The sequence below is a fragment of the Cucurbita maxima genome, unplaced genomic scaffold, assembly GCF_002738345.1.
Source record: "Cucurbita maxima cultivar Rimu unplaced genomic scaffold, Cmax_1.0 Cma_Scf00009, whole genome shotgun sequence".
NCBI classification, from domain to species: Eukaryota; Viridiplantae; Streptophyta; class Magnoliopsida; order Cucurbitales; family Cucurbitaceae; genus Cucurbita; species Cucurbita maxima.
Window position 1 is genome coordinate 3,632,234 of NW_019272025.1, and position 20,060 is coordinate 3,652,293.

General features: G+C 35.9%; 4 protein-coding genes across 4 annotated transcripts; 1 reads left to right on the forward strand and 3 right to left on the reverse strand.

The window, feature by feature from the left end:
- Nucleotides 1-42: 42 nt before the first annotated feature.
- LOC111484159 lies at nt 43-354 on the reverse strand. The gene has a single exon (XM_023130649.1). It carries the CDS (start codon nt 313-315, stop codon nt 109-111), a length of 207 nt encoding a protein of 68 aa, XP_022986417.1. The 5' UTR covers nt 316-354; the 3' UTR covers nt 43-108.
- Nucleotides 355-1,358: 1,004 nt separating this feature from the next.
- LOC111484069 (indole-3-acetic acid-amido synthetase GH3.10) lies at nt 1,359-4,692 on the reverse strand. Its single transcript, XM_023130504.1, has 4 exons — nt 4,285-4,692; nt 4,106-4,207; nt 3,181-4,019; nt 1,359-2,305 (listed from the first exon to the last, which is right to left on the reverse strand). The coding sequence occupies exons 1-4, from the start codon at nt 4,584-4,586 to the stop codon at nt 1,767-1,769; spliced, it is 1,782 nt and encodes a 593-aa protein (XP_022986272.1). The 5' UTR covers nt 4,587-4,692; the 3' UTR covers nt 1,359-1,766.
- Nucleotides 4,693-9,488: 4,796 nt separating this feature from the next.
- LOC111484091 (probable protein phosphatase 2C 52) lies at nt 9,489-12,523 on the reverse strand. The gene is made up of 6 exons (XM_023130540.1): nt 12,273-12,523; nt 11,470-11,788; nt 11,035-11,388; nt 10,578-10,695; nt 10,280-10,503; nt 9,489-10,170 (listed from the first exon to the last, which is right to left on the reverse strand). Exons 2-6 carry the CDS (start codon nt 11,728-11,730, stop codon nt 9,718-9,720), a joined length of 1,410 nt encoding a protein of 469 aa, XP_022986308.1. The 5' UTR covers nt 11,731-11,788; nt 12,273-12,523; the 3' UTR covers nt 9,489-9,717.
- A 4,457-nt stretch (nt 12,524-16,980) lies between these two features.
- Nucleotides 16,981-19,601, forward strand: LOC111484110. The gene is made up of 7 exons (XM_023130567.1): nt 16,981-17,024; nt 17,098-17,783; nt 17,862-18,082; nt 18,153-18,375; nt 18,448-18,533; nt 18,621-18,712; nt 18,781-19,601. Exons 2-7 carry the CDS (start codon nt 17,694-17,696, stop codon nt 19,026-19,028), a joined length of 960 nt encoding a protein of 319 aa, XP_022986335.1. The 5' UTR covers nt 16,981-17,024; nt 17,098-17,693; the 3' UTR covers nt 19,029-19,601.
- The last annotated feature ends 459 nt before the right edge of the window (nt 19,602-20,060 follow it).

Below are 20,060 nucleotides of genomic sequence, written 5' to 3' on the forward strand. Positions count from 1 at the left end.
ACTTTCTTTTTGAATGTTTATAATAATAATTCATCGAGCATGAAGATGAACAATTCCAGACTACATTTGATGAAGAACATAAAGAAAATGAAGAAAAAAAAAAAAAAATTAGCGATAGGATCGAAGAACAGATCCACAAAAGGTACAGATGAGGGCTCTCCAGGATTTCCAGTAAAATGGGACGTGACAGAATCTGGTGGCGGTTTTCATGTCGGCTACGCTGGCTCCGCCGCCGCACCTGGAGCAAATTCCAGGAGCCGGCCTACTCCGCTGTATCCTCCGCTTCTGATCCACCAGAAAGCAAAAGCAAACCATGGAGTTCTTCAGTAGAAAGCTGGTTCGATGGGTTAGTTGGGAATGACAGTGGGTGAAGTAAAGTGAGCGTATTTATAAGGGAGGAATGGAACGCGGGAAGTGTGTTGTAGGTTGAAACTTTTAAAGCTCCACCGTCCGATTTAAATATAATTATAAAGGTCAACGTCGAAATACAGCTGGAGCTTTAAAACTGTTGTCGGACGTCGGAAAAAGAGATCTTAAATCTTGACTGTCCACGTGGCAATGGTAAAAAAAATTGTCAAGAGTTTTAACCTTGGCAGTTTAACTTTTTAACCTTCTTCTCCGGCGATCCCACGGCGGTCAAAAGGATCTCCGACTAAACGGCGGCAGTGACCAAAGATGGGTTGGGCTCAGATTGGATAATGGGTTGGGCTTCATGGAGCAAGTCCAACGGGGGTTTTTAAAACACACATAATTTTCAATAATAATTTAAAGATATTATTTTGAACTTAATAATATTTTATTTTATAATTTTATTAATTTAAACTTTCAAGAATAGATCGACAGAAAGACAGTGCCTCGGAGGGGGGAAGAATAAGTGGACGAGGACAAAATACAATAAGCACGTGGGGTAAAGTGATTGGATGATGTGACGTGTCACGGCGGTAAGCTTTTAAAGAAAAGAAAAAAGGAGCTAGAAGACAATCTAATTAAACACGTGACATAATATATATGACATTATTTATTTTTATATATTTGTATTTCCAGGTGGAATCCAGTGTAATCACAGACCCAGTTCCCGCTCAAATTCTGAACGTGTGGGCCCCTTTCTTGTCAGTACGGATTTAGAACCTCAAACTTCAATTTTCGCACGTGCCGTCCTTTTCATTCCCTCTCCCCTTCTCTTTCTTTTCATATATATGACATCACTCACTTTCTTTTTATTTTTCCCACAAAATTATAAATCACTAAAAAAAAGTAATATTATTTAACAAATTTACATTTTCAACCTTATAATTATATCATAGGAGACGGAATAGGGGAGGGGTGTAGCAGTAAATAATGCACAAATGGAGGATTAGAGTAGAACTCAAAAGCAAACCCATTAAGAGCTAGCAGTGGAAGAAGAGTTGAGGCAGCTTTATGATGATAAAAGCAAAAACAACGAGACAACGCCGACGACCGACACTTTATTCACTCTCAAGGTACTACGATAGCATCTATTAGGGAGAAGTTTCCTCGCTCTATAACAAATCTTTAAAGGAATGATTTGTTTTCTTCTCCAATTGATATGACAGCTCGGTGTCTATCTCTTATACTAATTGTAATAACTGAAACCCACTACTAACAAATATTATTCGCTTTGGTTCGTTACATGCGATGATAAGTAAGTGTTTGACTAAGAGTAAGTTACACTCTAATTTGGTTAGAATGAAATGATCCGAAACTGATTCCAAATTGGGAAATACTAACAATACTAATAACCAAACTTAGCCATAAGCAGTGCTATGAAAGGCTTTGACGGTGGAGAGATTGAGAATGGTAAGAAGAACCTGATTGGTAGTGCATCTGGGGGTCTTGAATTGGCTAAGCGCAGCTCCATTACCAATATAATGTTCCATGATCTTGTTGAAACTGCCTCTTTCCACAATCCTTAGCTCAAGAGGTCCGATGGTGTTCGACCGCCTGGAGACCACGTAGCCGTAGTCCACGAAAGCAGCGTCCATCTCCGAGCAGCAGCGTCCAAGAACTGCGTCGTCCACATTGCCTTTGACTTCCCAGAAGATGACATAGTGGCCTGGTTGGTTGGTTAAGTCGGCATGGCTGGTGAAGTCAACTAATTCGGCTCCACTTTGGTCGGCCAGCAGCTGGGACCCTCTTTCCACCACCAATTGGAGATCCTTCTCGGTGTTCTTGTCAATGTTTACGGTTAATACAAGCTTTCTTCGGCATATAAAGTTGAGTTTAGGTGTCTTGTTGTGAAACCCTGCTACTTCTACTACGTCTCCTAATCTGCATCTGTATAGTCCTGCCAATCCCGACCAATACCAAAACCCATTAACCCCTTTCGGTCGAAGATCAAACATATATTTCATAATCATCAGTTTGAGCTATATCTAAATTGATCGAGAACAAAAGTATATGAAAACCTATTCCTAGCATCACCTCATCACATCTTAAAAACCTTGAGGGAAGCTTTAAATGAAAAACACACTGAGTACAATATTTGCTAACTGCAAGCTTAAGCTATTACATGTTAATCATATGATCTATATGCTCTATATTTTTTGTGACAAAAAACTTTAGTAAAAAATGTGAACATATTTACCATTAAATGAGCGGAAGCTCGAAAGAGAAAATCAAAATAATATCAAGTAGCAGTAGGCTTGAGTAGTTACATATTTACTATCAAATGCTCTATATTTGATGTGATGTAAACTATAGTAAAAAAGTTTTCACATTTTTTAGGCTTTATTGATATTCACCCACTAAATTTCAATAACAAATCTTTGCCCAAAATTTTACCTTTGCGAGATGTAAACATCATGTTGACAAGAAAAGTTGGAAATTTTTTAGCCAAATAAGGAAGGTTGGAAATTTCTCTCAACTTGCCGTATAGGACTAATCAAATCATTGATCCATGATTACCAAATCATGATACTAATTGTAACGACTTTTCTTACCCATAACCGTTAGAGTCGTTACATAGAAAAGTCGGATCGTTAAGGATAGTATCAGATCTAGACACAGAGTTATATGTAGGATTCTAAGGAAAGTGAATTTGATTGAAAATCTCTTCCTAGCACTAATCTTCTCGTTCTAATAGTTGAGGTGGACATAATGACAAGGAAGTAGCAAAGCAAGGCGTTTGATTAGATTTGTGTTGATAATTAATGAACTAACCTGTGAAAGTGGTGAGAACAAGTTCGTACTGCTGTCCAATCTTGACTTGAGACAAGGGAAGGGGTTGGCCTTCCAAGAAATCATCAAAGGCAGCAACGGAGGAACTGCCACAATCATGTTGTTGATGTTGTCTGAAAAGTGGGATGAACTCAAAATAAGAGAAAGTGGGTACAACGGCAAAAGTAACATTTTCAGGCGGCAGACAAGGATCAACATTAATCCCAATCCAACTCTCCGTGGATCCATAATCCCCACTCACCAACGGCAACCCCCCCGCATACCGTCTCAATTTCTTCAAATACGGCTGCATAGACCCCGTCATTATGGAGTAAACATACTTACAATTCGACCATAGCTTCGGAACCAAATCCAACCAATCCTGCCTCTCAAGCTCTTCACAAACAGCTTGAATTTTCGCCCCAAGAATTGGGTTCGGACTAATGATGTTCAAAACAGCCTTACGGATTTCAGGAAGAGTAATTCTAGAGCAGAGTGTAGCGTGGGTAATGTCGTGACAGATTTGAGGCCAACAATCTTCCAATTCGTTGAAGGCTTGGACTATGGTGTAGGCGAAAGTTGAGGTGACAAACTCGACTTGGTCGGAGAAGAACAGCCCGAGAAGGAGATGACAGTAAGTGGATTGCTTGTAATCACCGCCGGAAATGACTTCTTGTGGGCTGCAAGTGAAGGATTTGGTTTTGAGCTGCTTGATTTTGAATTGCTCACTGGCGTAGTAATGGGTTGTGGCTGTGCCGGTGGTTATCCCTCCTTTGGTTTTGGTCTGTTTACTACTGTAAATGAACTCCAAAATCCGGCCTCCTTCCCTCGTGGGATAAACCCTAGTCGTCATTAAGGCATTCTTTAATGTCTTGCAAGAAAAGGGTAACTCAAAAAAATGAAGATTCTGACCATATTGCATTGGTACCTGGATCTATAAGCAGCAGCTATACGAAAGATGAGAAGGGTAGTCTGCGCACTATGTGGAGTGAAGGGCACGTACTTTTGTCGGCCTTCGGTGGTGCCAGAACTGCAGCGGCGTAATGATATCATTTGTAATAAAGAGGGAATTCATAAAATGTAAGGGAAAATGTTGAAGAAGGGTACCTTAAAGAGAGAGTTTGAATGGGTTGTTGAGTAAGCAAAGGGGAAGAGTCACCATCGGCGATTCGTTGAAGAAAAGGCTCGAAATCAGCGTGGGAAGAAAGGGGGACTAAGGAAGTGAAGAGGGATTCCAATGCAAAGTCATCAGGAATTTGATGGATATTGACATCTCCAAGCCATTGGTTTAGATACTCCACGCCACAATTCTGGCGCAGAATCTCGCGGAGTGTGCGCGACTGAGCCACGCCTGCTTCTGACGACACTCGCTCGAACCAATCAACCATGTCTTCTACTTCTTCAAACATGGTGCGCGCCTCACCGCCTTGAACACGCCCGCAGCCGCAGCAGCAGGAGGACGAGCACGAGCACGAGCACTCAATCAAGTATATCTCTGTATTGGGAGGTATGGCGTTGTTGTTGTGGGTTAAAAAGGCCTAAAAGAACGTTATAGTACTTGGAAAAAAACAAGATAATTAAACCGATGGAATTGAATGTACGACAGAATACACACCACAAAACAAGACCAAACTGGATATATATCTGTCACAAAAGTAACTCAAATTACAGTGGATTCATTGCAATGTCTTACAAAACTTTACCTCTAGTCCAAACAAATAAAACCCAAATGAATATTTTATGACCCAAAAAAGATGGAATCGGATTCAACAATAATGAACCCATTAGAATCATATGTTTATCCTATAGCAGCAGAGAGATGGATGTGTTCTTAATGTATGTATGTATGTATGTATGTATGTATGTATGTATGTATGTATGTATGTGAAGAGTCCATCCCATTGTGGGGACCTTCTTCTTTATCTCTCACCAAAAAAACACAAATTTTGATTCTCAAAAAGTAAAAAAAAAAAAAAAAAACTCACCTTTCCACTTTTTTGATACCTAAATTTTTTTTTTTACCTTTTTTGGACTTTCATTTTGGTTAAATTAAAATATTTTGATTTTTTTTTTTTTATTGTTAAAATAAATTAATATTTGGTTTGAGGTTATCTTCCTAGTTTTTAATTATCATGTGAGAAAAATGCCAAAAATGTTTTAAAATTTGAATTATATGTAAGAAAATAAAAATATGTAGAAATTGAAGAAATGTTTTGGGTTTTTAAATAAATAAAATATTAAAACAACATATTTCAACTCTATTTAATTTATTATCTTCTAAGTCAAAAGTTTAAATTCTATATTCTATTTGTTGTATTATAAAAATATACTTTTTTATGTCATCGATTGTTACGTAAAACATTGAGTATAAAGTTTATAATTTTTTCTAAAACATAATAAGTTTATGGGAGAATTATTTATTGATTCTGATTAAAAAAATTGAAAGATTTTAAATAACCAAATAATAATATAATAAATGGACAGTGGGCAGTGACAATGGCCAAACGAAGGCTAGCCAAAAAGCTGGTAGTGATGTAGCAGGCAATGAAAGATCATTCTCTGGACTGAAATTATTTGATGGGATTTTTATTTTAAAAGGTTGGGTTGTGGATGTGTGTGTGTGTGAACACACCCTCTACTTCCATCTTCTTCACTATTTACGATAGGTACATTTATGGATAGAGGTGACGTCACTGTTCAGTGCGTGGAAATCTCTCCTTAACATACGCATTTTAAAACCTTAAGGTTTTGATAGTGGTGAGCTTATAAATGGTATTAGAGTCAAACACTAGGCCCCCAAATGAGATGAAGTGTGAGATTCTACATTAGTTGGAGCGAGAGGGAACAAATCATTCCTTAAGAATGTTGGGCTCATAAGAGAAGTGGATTGTGAGATCCCACGTCGGGTTAAGAGAAAAGGAACGAAAGGGTGGTTAGAGAAGGGAATGAAAAAGGAAACGAAGCATTCTTATCGAGAGGGTGTGGTGTGGTGTGGTGTGGTGTGGCGTGGTGGGTCTTTGCATAAAGTGATCATTGAATATAGCAATAATTGAGTCCATAACACTTCTTTTTAGCACTTCTATGCACCCCCAACTCATCCCCTTTCCTTTCCACCATTTCTCTTCAATTCCACAAACATCAAAACACTACTCTATCCTTTCTTTTCTCATAACCTTCAATCATTTTGTTCTTTTTTTTTCTCTTCTTCTTCTTTTCCTTTTGGTATCATGTTTGTTATGAACTAATCAACTTCATGGGCCCCAACCCACTAGGTCCATAACGCTCCACGTTCTTAACACACAAGCTAACAACTTCAATGGACCACGTTCTTGAATTGTGTGTAAGTCGATTACTTGACAAAAGAACGAGATACGAAACAAACAACTTCATGCTATTCAAACAAATATCCAACGTGATAGCTAAAGTTGAAGATTATTTATTTATTAATTTAACCCAAGATAGTGACATCAAAAGTTATTTCTTGAAATGGATATATGATTGCTCTATGCCGGACTGTGAAAGTAAGATATTAACACAGATTTGACTTTGGAGTGTACCTCACCTTGTTGCAGCCGCCTTGGTCATCATCAAGGAGGAAGATTCAATTTTTGTTAATGGACTAATCAATCTGATGGGTTCAAACCCACAAGGTCCATTAACTCTAAATTTTGCTGCTTATAAATTAGGTTTTGAGCCCAATTTGATGTGTGATGAAGGAGGCCCACAAAATGCGATCCGTTTAGGAGGAGGCGTTTGTAGAGATGGATGATATAAAAGCCTGAGATCTACTTAATTGTAGTCTCCTTCTTCCTGCAACTCTAAGCTTCAAAAATGGCGAAACTGGAGCCGCTTGATGGGCTAGCCAAAGATAACAGTGTCTCTGGAAAGAAGCAGAAGAGAAATCACGGGTCGACTTCCTTTTTCGTCTTCGTCGATTACCTTTTTCTCTTCATCTTCCTTGGCTTCCTCTTCTTCATCCTGTTCAAGATGTTCGCTGTCTGAGCCGACACAGACACAGATTTCCACCTCCCCAGTTTGAAGATTAGGTGTTCATTTAATTTTTCCATTTCGATTTTGTTTTATCGTGTCCATTTGATTCTTAACACTCATATATTGTTTGTTATGTAAATTAAAGCCGAGGAATGGTTTTAAAGATGTCGTGTTTCTTTTGATTTGTGTCTGCTTTTATGATACCTCCTGTTATGATCTTATCTTCTGACATTGCATTTTGATTGAAAACGGAGTTGGAATATCCATCCTTCCAGAGATCATTACCCAACCCATTAAAATTATGGTAGGACGAATTAATTGCTATGAGCTGCTGTCCATTCCTGTTCATGTTTTACAATATGTTCTCTTCTTGGGGTTCCCCACATGATGACCTTTAATATCTTTGAGTTCATCCGTACCCTGCTGTTCCCACCAAAGTAATTGTGAATTTATTGCTGCAATCTTAAATGACTTCTTTATGATTCTTGAATTCAGCTGGGTACCCAAATGATAGAACTGTAGATAAGTTAGAAGTACAGGTTTGGTTCTTAGAGCTACAAGGAGGTATCTTCCATCTTTTTTATTATAGACCTGAGTTTAGTGTTCTCTCTAAATGCTACTTGTTGCAGAATTAATATCATCATAAAGAATCTTGTTTGGTGAATTGCATTGAAGTATTGGGCTAGACTTGCCCCCACTGGTCTAGAAGATGCCATTATTCTAGTGAGTTATTGAACATGATTTGGCTTAAATGCAATTGATGGGCAATTACTGAACAATATCTTGATCTAGTTCATAAATGTTTAGGAATACTATCTTCATTGGTATGAGGTCTTTTGGAAAAAACCAAAAGTAAAGTCGCGAGAGTTTATGCTCAAAGTAGACTATCATGTCATTGTGGAGATTCATGGTTCCTAACGTGATATTAGAGCCTTGCTCTTAAATTAGTTAGGTTAATAGAATCTTCAAATGTCGAACAAAGAAGTTGCGAGCCTCGATAGTGTAGTCAAAAGTGACTAAGTGTCGAACTAATGATGTACTTTGTTTGAGAGTTCTAGAGAATGAGTTGAGCCTCGATTAAGGGGACGTTGTTTGAGGGCTCTCTAGACTTTAGTGGAGGCTCTACGGTGTACTTTGTTCGAAAGGAAGATTGTTGAGGATTATTGGGAGGAAGTCCCACGTTAGCTAATCAAGGGGATGATCATGGGATTAGAAGTAAAGGAATACCACCTCCATTGGTATGAGACCTTTTGGAGAAGTCAAAAACAAAGTCACGAGAGCTTATACTTAAAGTGAATAATATCATACTAACATGTTTTGGTATATGTTTGATGAGAAACTGGTATGAACATATCACTATTTTCTTAACTAGATTCTTCTATTATTGATTGTCAGTGAAAAATAACATTTTACCTTGGGTTTCTTTTTCTCTTTCTTGAATGAAGCATTAATTATGTTGCAGCAACTGCAAGTTCCCATTAGGACACTGACTCATCAAAGGCAGCAACTTTATTGCTCCTCCAGACTTAATGTTCATAATTCAGTAAAATCAGACTGAAAACCATGCATAAAAGAACTTGCAAGTGGCTGATGAACATTGCAGGCTTAGTCTGATTGCTGGATGAACTCAGGTATAGGTAGTAAGCCATGCTTTTTATTTTATGAGTAATGCAGGAAGAACTGAGTAATGCAAACTTATAGTATGTGTGGAAGAGAAACCAAATGCAAGAAAGGGTTGGAATCTTAGCATAGAACAATAGTTTGAAGTGAAGGAACAAGGTCTGGCATTCCCTGTAAACACTTCAAACCCAGACTAGCAACAGCTTGGAACTCCTCAACACCCAGTACAGCTTGTAGGACCTTTCATCGGAAGATTAAAAATACTGAGAGTGTAGTGATTCTATGTGAGATTTCATATTAGATGAAGAGGAGAACGAAACATTCCTTAGAGGTGTGGAAACCTCTCTCGAGTAGACGTGTTTTAAAACTGTGAAGTTGATGACGATATGTAACGGATTAAAATTGATAGTATATGCTAGCGGTGGATTAGACTGTTTATTCTTCATCTCGTATCTCATTTGGGGCGAATCTCCATAGGGTAAATGAACTTCTTTAATACCACCTATGCTATTTTGAAGGTCATCGACATGATTCTTGAATGAATGTAGTTCAATTGTGAAAATGATAAAAGTGGCAAAATGATTGTAAGTGCACCTTCATCCCCTATGGTCAAACTCTTCAAAGGAGGACTCAAGCCACAGACTACACCTTCACCCCCTGTGGTTGGTCACAGACCATTACTCACTAAACGTGCATGCACATAAAGAAAATTTAGATTTAATACGACGTCATTCAGAAATACATTACAAACGGAGAACCCAATATACAAATTTATACAAAATTCAATATACTTTTACATTCAAATGGATCATTCATTCCATGTTCATAGGGAGTTGAACTTATGAACTGAAGTCTTCCATGGAAGCTGAAGGCCAAGTTTTTCTGGCATTGTGCTCTCACATGACAGCCTTCACCGACATTGGCCTTAGTTCAAGAAAATCTAGGAAGTTGAACCAAAGAGTTTACTCTTGTTACACCCTCCAGTCCCAGCCAATTCTCATCTTCAGCAGACATTGATTCTTCATTCTCTTCCCTATGTGAATATAACCCCCCAATTCGGTCCTTTTCTTCCGACGATCGAACCGTATAATTCCTTTGCAAACTCGGCTCACCAGACCTCTGCTCTTCATCTGAACATTCTGTGTTACTCATTTGATTGGATTCAAGAGTTGCAGAAGAAGCTTGTTCTTCATTTTCTGACTCTGAATCCATTTTCCCATCCAAGAACAGGCAAACGACTGCACAGTCGTCCATTTTCGAAGTAGGGTACTTGAGCTTCCACTGCCGAGCAGCCAAGTCTACCACCATTCGAGCTGCCAATGACCGAGTCAAGGCAGAATAAACTATCTCAACCACCTCGTCGTTGCTCAATACGTCCCAAACCTGCAAGGGAACTGTCTTGAATTCATTCATTCAAGCACATGCTTGTTTCTGCTAGTCTGTAATATACGCAATGTTCTTTTTAAGTGAATTAGAGGATCAGGGAAGTTACCCCATCTGAAGCAAGAACAACAAACAGATCATTATCTGTAAGCACGCGGTGTGAGAACTCGGGAATAGAGATAACTCCATAGTCCTTCAGACAGAAGTCGCCAAATGCTCGAGCCATGGCTAATCCTGGCGCATTGTCAAATGGCAGCCACACTCTTGGCACTTCTGGTTCATCATGCAATGCAAACACCCTTCCTTTACACTTCTTTATCCTTTCAGCCTCTCCTACAAGGTTAACAAACATAGCAGATTAGAATTACATATCAGTTCATGAAAGTAAAGCAACGGATTCGACATACTGGGCAGATCTGGCTTTAGATCTACTGTCAATTGTGTTGCTACAAGAGAATCACTGCTGTCTTTCGATCCAAGAATCGCTCGAGAATCCCCAATACTTCCCACGAATAGATCCGAGCCCTATAGGTAAATCGAAATTAGAATCCAACAAAAACTGTCACAGTTTAAGCTCACCACTAGCAGATATTACCTCTTTGGGTTTTCCCTTCTGGGCTTCCCCTCAAGGTTTTAAAATGCGCCTACTAGGGAGAGGTTTTCACACTCATATAAGGAATGTTTCATTCCCCTCTCCAACCAATGTGGGATCTCACAATCCACCCCCCTTGGGGGCTGGCACATTGTCCCGCAACTGCTTTGATACCATTTGTAACAACCCGAGCTCACCGCTAGTAGATTAAGTTGTTACATAACTGGTTTAGGACGTAGAAAACTTGCTCATTTGTTAGTATTTATGTATACCTGCTTCACTAGAGTGATGGCAGTACAGCCACTACAGAAACAATCCAATTTGGGATCAGATTTGAGCTCCTTATCCATGGCTTTATATGATTTGAGGAAAGTTCTTCTCCATAAATAACTTGATCTGTCCTCCTGTGACCCATCTATGTCCTGTCCTTCACCATCTGCTGAATTCTTTCGACTCCACGCGAGACAAGAAGTTCTATCCGATCTATCACGCTTCGACTGAGACGACTGCCAGAATGACACAAGCTTTCTTGGCAGAACATCTCTAACCTTTCGTGCAACTACGTGACCGTGTGGACCATGACCATCAAATACGCCACAGAAAATCGCACCATCTGATATGAAGTCCTAGAGAAATCGAACCCCTCATCAGGAAACATTGTTTAAAACAAACCAAACAAACCAACAAGAATAGATACAAGAACTTACTTCCCATACAACCATGGCGTCCTGGTTAATACCCTTTCGACCTTGTTGAGTGAAAATGCAAGAATTTGAAGTCTTCCCATTATAAACAAGTCTATTAGGTACAGAATTCAAATGCTGCAAAGAGAAAACATGATCTGAGAATGTTCTGTTTCTTTCAATCCGACCACAAACTCCAATCCCCAAACAGGATTCAAAAACTCCCTCTCCATTGCTTCCACCATTACAACTACTCTGATTGCCACTAGACAAACAGCTCCCCATTTACTCAGCTCCACAAATTAAGAACACATCTGATTTTGAACTTGACAAAGTATCAGATCTAGCATCAAGTAGAAGAAAGGTAGTTAAAGAAAGTGCATGTGGAGTAGAAATAGAATATACTAAAAAGGGAGCTGTGTTCATCATTTTGTCGTTGATCATAGATTCATGTTGACAGAAACGATGTGGGCAAATCACTTTTGTCTTTAAATTAATGAATAAAAGACATATACAAGCTATGTGACGAAACATGTACTAACTAAGAACATGTCCAAACGCCAAGACTTCTGTCTTTTCTGCCAGTTAACAGTAATGACACTACCAATTCTTAGCCCCAAAAGATAAAACAATACACAGAATGTAATAAGCTACCATCTCTTCGTCAACACGGCTGAAAATTCAAAGAAAAAAGGGGGGAAATACAAAACCCATCAAAGCAGCGGTGCAGATCTTTGAATGTAATAAGCTAATAACCCAAGAAAAATCATGGACAACAAACAATCATAAACCATACGCAGAAAAGGGTAAAAAGAGAAGGAACTCACAAGGGGACTTGCTAATCACTGCGATGGGAAATCCCTGAAATCGAGAAGAGTGAAAGAAGAAGTGTAATGGGTTTAAGAAAATTTCCAAGAACGCGAGGCAAATGGTGAACGATGGGGAGTGAAATCAGAAGGGAAAGCGGAAGGAAAGGGATTAAAAGCGGGGAGATGGGGCATTAACTCAAAAGCAGAGTATAAAGGGGAAAAGGAGAGAAATGGGGGATTAAAAGCGGTCACCTTCTTCATCTCCATGGTCAAAAGGATCAGACCCCATTAATAAAAATGGATTGATTTTTAATTTCCCCATTATTATTTACAAGTTTCTCTGAATCGTTTGCTGATACAGAACAACAAAACAGAGATCACACTAACATAGTAGTAATAATAATAAGCCTAATGACTTGATTGAGACATGTTTTACTTTTGTAGAAAGATTGTAAATCTTAAGTTTAATAGAGTATTAAGCTTTAATGATTAAATGAGTGATTAAGGTTTGGAAATTTGTAACTGTTCATCACTAGTAGACATTATCTGCTTTTGTCCCTTATGTATTTTCATTAGCCTCACAATTTTAAAACATTGTCTATTAGGAAAAAGTTTTCCCGCCAAAGAATATTTGGAACGAAACCTCTCTATTAGACTCACTTTAAAATCTTGAGGAAACTTGAACAAGAAAGCTTTAAATAAAATAATATCGGTTAACAGTGCTAAGAGTGGGGTTGGACCATTACAAATAGTATCAAAGTCACACAATGTGCTAGAGTGGACGAATCATTTCATTTAAGAGTGGAAGCATCTCCCTAATAGACACGTTTTAAAACCACTGCAAGACTAATTGCGAGAATATCAATGAAGAACAAAATTGAAAGGATAAAAAAAAAAAAAAAAAAAAAAAAAAAAAAAAAAAAAAAAAAAAAAAAAAAAAAAAAAAAAAAAAAAAAAAAAAAAAAAAAAAAAAAAAAAAAAAAAAATCGAAATAAAATATAGTTGTGGGCCAATAAGTGTAGAGATTCAGATTGGGCCCTTTTTCTGAAGCAGGCCCATTTATTAGGATAATTTTGGATTTTATCCAATCAATTAAGTAAATCATCATTTAAGAATATATATCAAATACAAATTTATTCAAATTAATTATATAACATAAGAATTTCGGTTAAAAAGACCAAACAAAATAAAATAAAAGTTGATCATGAAATTTTGACCATGATTCACGTGGATCAACAGCATTTACTAAAACATGTCGGACAATTATAAAAAAAGATCATTTTTTTCATGAATAATTTCAAATTTTAAATAAAAAGATGTAAATCATAATAATAAATCTATTGATATTTTATACAAAAATTAAAAATTAATGTTAAATTTTAATATTATAACACTTTAAATAAATAAATATAATAATTTAATTTTGTACTATATGTCAAAGAGGCGAGACAAGATGGTAAGTGCGGGGACTAGAAAGATAAATATAATCTATCCCTATACCCGTCCAGAAAAATCTTTATATTTCAAAGGAGATTTCTAATAAATTCAAAGTCTTCATCCCACTTGAGTGGACATCTCTAATCATAAGTATAAACAACTAATTGACTACACAAAAAATTAAGGTTATTTTAAAGAATTCAAAAAAGACACCGTTCTTCGAAGACTGATTAATGAGAAAGTAATGAAGGGTAGTTAAATAAATGTTTAAAAAATTAATAATTATTATTTATATAAACATATTTTTTTTATAATATTGTGTATATTCTTTTTTGATAAATCAATCCTAAAAACTTTAAATTTAGAACAATTGTATAGTACAACTTTCAAAATAGTAAAAAAAAAAAAAAAAAAAAAAAANGTTCATATATTAAAAAATTTGAAAATAATATGAGGCATGGATAAACAATTTTCGTCTATATATTAATAATAATATATATATATATATATATATATAATATTAAGAGTAAATCTTATTAATACTATTTTTAAATTTTATGAATATTTTTTAAATATAGTATAATAATAAGATTATTTTTTTAAATAAGGATATTATCCCACCTTTTTAAAATTAAAAAGGATATTTTTAAAATAAAATAGTAATGGTAATGATATTATTTTAATTTTTTTTTTTTTTTTTTAAGTTTAAGAGTATTATGAAATTTTTAAAAAAATTTAAATAGAAAAATTATAAAATTTAAAGATATTATCCCACTTTTTTTTTTTTTTTTTTTTTTNGCCCTTGATTTTGGCAATAAAATTCACATTCGAATATTCTTTTTTTTTTATTTATTTATTTTTCCAATTCTAACCGATGCCCCATTGGAAGAGAACCAAATAAAAAAATATATATTTGACTTTTATTATAATAAACTCTCTTCTTCCCCACCGACAAAATATGTTTTATTATTTAAAAAAAAAAAAAAAAAAAAAAAACTAATATATTCCTTTGTCTGAAATTAAAGTTATAATGTTTGGTCCTGCACTCCTCCAACCTCAACATGTGACCCTTTAATTTAATTTACTATTCTCACAATTTTATTTTAAACAAAATTAAATTTTTCTTTCTTTATTTTATTTTTCATTTGCCTCGACCTCAACAAACACGACGGTAAGAATTTTCCTCGTCGAAATCTTCATCACCTTCATATTCGACATTATAGTCGGCGCTTTCATCTTTTATAAGACCATCGATGAGTCCAACAAGACGTGCTACAACTGGTTCACTGTAGTCATGGGTGTCATTATGTCTATCTATCGTTTTTTATATTCTCACCAACATTTTAGTTGAGCTCAAAATCTTCACGGCTACTAGATTCAACGACACCACCGTGAGCTTTACGTCCTTCAGTGACATCATCTCTTAACATTGAATTATTGAGTTATTGTAGATTTAATTGATTTTTTTTTTTAATTTAATGTTTTATGGCGCTAACCTTTGTTTTCTTTCTATTTATTAACCTTTTTATTATCCCTTTTAACAGTTTTATCAAACCATAGTTTAAGAAAAAAAAACATTATACTTCACAACCTTACTATATTTATTTTATTTTCAAAATAAAAAAACTATATTAATTTGGAATATATACGTAAAAAAGGAAAATTAGTGAAAAGGAAGAGGATGATATGACACGTGGCAGTTCTTTTTCTCGAGCATATCTCTAAATTTATCAATTATCCATTAATTGTCTTTTATATATATATATATATATATATAGGGTTATTAAATCTCGTGTAAATGAATTAATTATTATTTGGGGTTTCTAAAAGTGCTTTATTTTCTACTATATTTTTCTTTAAAATTTCCATTAGTAGATAATGGTTCCACGTGGAAATAGGAGTATTATTTTTTTCATGCGGTAGAATAAATGCTAATTTAATTTTTTATATAACTAACTTTTGTTCCATCTCATTTTAAAAAAGGTTTAATTTGGTTATTCGCAAATATTTAATCTCTGATTATAAATATAAATAATAAATAATAATAAAAAAAAAAAACAATGACACATTTAATGTGGATATTTAAATATATAAATTTTTGTAATTAATTAAAAAGGCACGTTTCAATATTCAGATTTTTTTTTTTTTTTTTTATATGCCAATTCCACCAGATTAAAAAATAAAGGATACTTTCAACTCAGTCAATAAAGTATTTTTTTTATTACTGAATTATCATTTTCCCACTTAATTTTAACATTTAAAAAAAACAAAAAAAAAAAATATAAAATATCCAACGTGGTGAAGGATGATGTGTCACAAATTTACCAAATAATTGGTACGCATATTTTCCACGTTTCAGACAGTGATTGGACGGTTACTATCTACTTTATTTTCCTCGGTAAGTTTAGATTCCCTCCAAAACTAACGGAGTTGGAAACTTTAACGACATGTCGTAATTACTTCAACTCATGTGGTTTTGCCAACAAACCCCCAACTCATAAATATTTGCACTTCCCCCTCTTTTGTTTTAAAAATTAAAAAATAGCCTTATATTTATATTTTTAATAATAAAATATTTTAGATATTATATTTTAAAATTTTAAATTTTAAAACAGGTCTTTATTCTCTCCTTAATCGAGGTCAGTTTCATTTTTTTTATTATTTAAAAATTTATTAAAATTAAAAAATATTTAATGGAATTTTATTTATTTTTTTATATAATTATTATTCTCTAATATGCTTTGGTGTGGTTATCACATTTTTTAGGGTTTAAAAAGAGCATTTTAAGAACCGAAAGACAGATTCGTGAGAAATAATGATAAGATTGTATTCCATATAAACACCTTGAAGAATTGTTTTAGTATCCCAATATATTTTCTATTCCATATATTTATTTTTTAATAACTTAAATTATAAAAAATATTTAATACACTTTTCCACTTTTAATTTTATATTTAATAACTTATTTATTTTTGACAATTTTTTTTAGATTTTTTATTTAATTATTTACGGAAAATCATTTTAATTAAATTATTTTTATAAGGTTTTAATTAAACTAAATGCAGTCTCATTAGGCACATGCCTTTATTTTTAACATTGACCCTTTTCTTAAAATGACCAAATAATTATTAATAAAAGTAATAAAAGTATTTGTTTTTCTTTTTAAAATGGACATGAAATATTCAAAGACCACATGCTTCATTTTGTTCCATAAAGTGACCAAAATACCCCTTGAAGTTTATATAAGATATAGATATATATATATTAAAAGCGGTTATTAATTGGAAGGCGATTACCGGATGTGCTCTGTTCCATGGGCGAGAGGAAGGACTGGTAAAATCCCATTAATGAAAAGTCTAGAATCCTCCTGCCTTTAAAATTTGACACTCTGTTTCTTGCTCCACAGTTGTTCGTTTTCTTTGCTACCAAAGAAGATCTCGTTTTCGGAGCTTTCCTTGTCCGATCTGCGTTGATTTAGCTTAAAGATTTGGGTGGCTTCAATCGAATTGCTGCGACTGTTCGAGGAAATGGGTGTTTTCTTGATTACCCAACAAAGTTGAAGACTCCGTGTTGATGTGCGTTGAGTTTCCTTTACGGTTCAGTTTAAAGCAGAGGAACGCTTCGCTTTGCTTACGGGTTTTCGCTGAATTCTCGGCGCTACGAGAACGCCTTCGTTGGTGGTTCGACGGCATTTACAATCTGACAGAGACAGAGCAAGAACAAAAGGAGCAGAGTTTGATTTTCCCCTCAAATTTGGTGTTTGAGTTTCTAATTTTAGAAAATTCTTCACACGTTTTTGGGTTTTATCTCATTTTTGGAAGGAACAAGAAACAGCTCCGATAATCTCTCCCTCTCTTCCATTTCTGTCTTTCTTCTGGGTGCTCTGTTTTCTGGGAATCCTCTCTGTTTCTCAGGGTTGAGGGGAAGACTCTGAAAACTTTCTCTCTCTCTCTCTCTCTCTCTCTCTCTCTCTCTCTCTCTCTCTCCCTCTCCTCCAAAATTATGATTCTTGACAAAGGGTCAATGCAATCCAATTTGGGTTGTTTTCTTCATTGCACAACGCCGGTTGTCAATTCCCAATTCTTGCCCAAGGTTTGTCGTCGCTTTCGTTCATTAATTCATTCATTCCCATTTGGATTTATTTGAAAATCTCTGTTTTTCTTTTCTCAGAGTGAGATTAGGAATCTGAATCGTTTATGGCATCCATGGGAGAGAGAGAAGGTTGAATATTTCACCCTCGGCGATCTCTGGAATTGTTACGACGAATGGAGCGCTTACGGTGCCGGTGTTCCCATCGCCGTCAACAACGGCGAGACCCTTGTTCAATATTATGTTCCTTATCTCTCTGCAATCCAAATCTTCACTAGCAATTCCACCGTCAATGGTTTCAGGTACGACTACCCTTTTTTCAAGGATCCATTAAAGAAACCCCCAAATGATGAATTCCCGATTCTTTTGTAGGGATGAGTGCGGCGGCGACAGTGAAGCAAGGGATTCGTTCAGCGATTTATCCAGCGATGAGAGTGAAAGTGAAAAACAATGGAGATGGGACGGAAGCTCATCGGAAGAGGGGGGATTGTTGGAGCAAGACAGCCCTCTGCATCTTAGTGACAGATTGGGATACCTTTACTTTCAGTATTTCGAGAGATCAACCCCTTATGGAAGAGTTCCATTAATGGATAAGGTATTAACTTTTGAGCTTCTCTGGATTGAGATTTGAATAGAAGGAAGAATAATGGATTGGTGTTTTTTTCAGATCAATGGATTGGCTCGAAAATTCCCTGGCTTGATGACATTGAGAAGCGTCGATCTTTCCCCAGCGAGTTGGATGGCTGTTGCTTGGTCTCTGTCTCTGTCTCTCTCTCTGTTTTCCCTTGTTTCTGTCTCTGTTTTTGTGAGCTTTGGATTATTAATAGGATGAATTTTCAGGTACCCAATTTACCATATTCCAATGGGGAGAACCATAAAGGACTTATCAACATGCTTCCTGACATACCACACGCTTTCATCTTCATTTCAAGGTACAAAAAATGGCGTTTTTATGCGTTAATTTAGTGAAGAAATGGGTGAACTGAATGGATTTATGTAGATATGGACGTGGAGGATGAATTTGAGAGTGGAGGAGAAAGGAAGAGGAAAGAAGGGGAAGGGATGGCGCTGCCGGCATTTGGTTTGGCGACATACAAGATGCAAGGAAACGTGTGGATTTCAGGGAATTATGGGCGGGACCAAGAACGGGTGGTGTCGCTTTTGAGCGTGGCAGATTCTTGGCTAAAGCAACTCAGGGTGCAGCACCACGACTTCAACTACTTTACTGGCATGATTCGTCGTGGCTAAAACCAAACCCTCCTTTTTTTATGACTCCATCATCCATTGATTGACCTCCCAAGAAAACAAAAACCCAAAAAAATTCCTACTTTCGGTTGGGTCTTACCTGCCTTTTCTGCACTTAGCATGGGGGAAAGCACTGTTCCTTTCTTCTTGTTCTTCATGTTCTTGTTCTTGTTGTTCTTGGTTTGTGGTTTGTTTTAGTGTGACCCAGATGTTAAAAAGTTCTTCATCTCAGCCGCATCCATGCCTGAAATCCCCTGTTTTTGGTTTCCCCTGTTTTTGGTTAGTGGTGGGGTGGTGCTTGTGCATAGAAAACACTACTTACTTACTTACTTACTTACTCACTGACTGCTACTCGTCAGGCTTGTTGAAACAGAGAGATCGGAGAGGGAGAGGGAGAGAGAGAGAGAGAGAGATCAGAGAGGGAGAGACAGAGAGATCATAGAAGTGTGGCCTGTTTGAACCATCACTGTTGTGTTTGTATGAACACTGTAACACATTTTCCAATTGAGAGCAAGAAAGAACGAAAGAAAGACTCTCCCTTTGAATGAATGAATGATTGATTGATTGCTTGACCCATCATTTTTGTTGCTAAATCTTACTGAAAATTCTCACAGATTTGTTCTAAGTCTCTGTTTTTGTGTGCAAAGTCATGGTTCGTAGTGGGTCCATAGTGTTTGATGTTATACCATGGCCTTTGTGATTTTGGTTCCAACTCTCAACTGAAATCCTCATTCCTAACCCTTTTAATAAAGGATTATAAAAGTCGGTTTCGACTATGACTTCTTCGTCCCACTCAATTTAAAAATGCCCAAAACAAAGCTACAAATGTTTCTAATCTAAACGATAAAGACCCAACATGTATTTTCCACTCAAAGTTTGAATCTTTGATCACTTTAAGACAATTTCACGAAATAATCATTCTAAGACCTATACCTAATGATACTAACATTCCACTGCATTTTTTATGACATAGTTACGTTACTCCTAAGAGTAAAGATGGATTATGTCTTAGACTCATTCACCCAATATAGGATA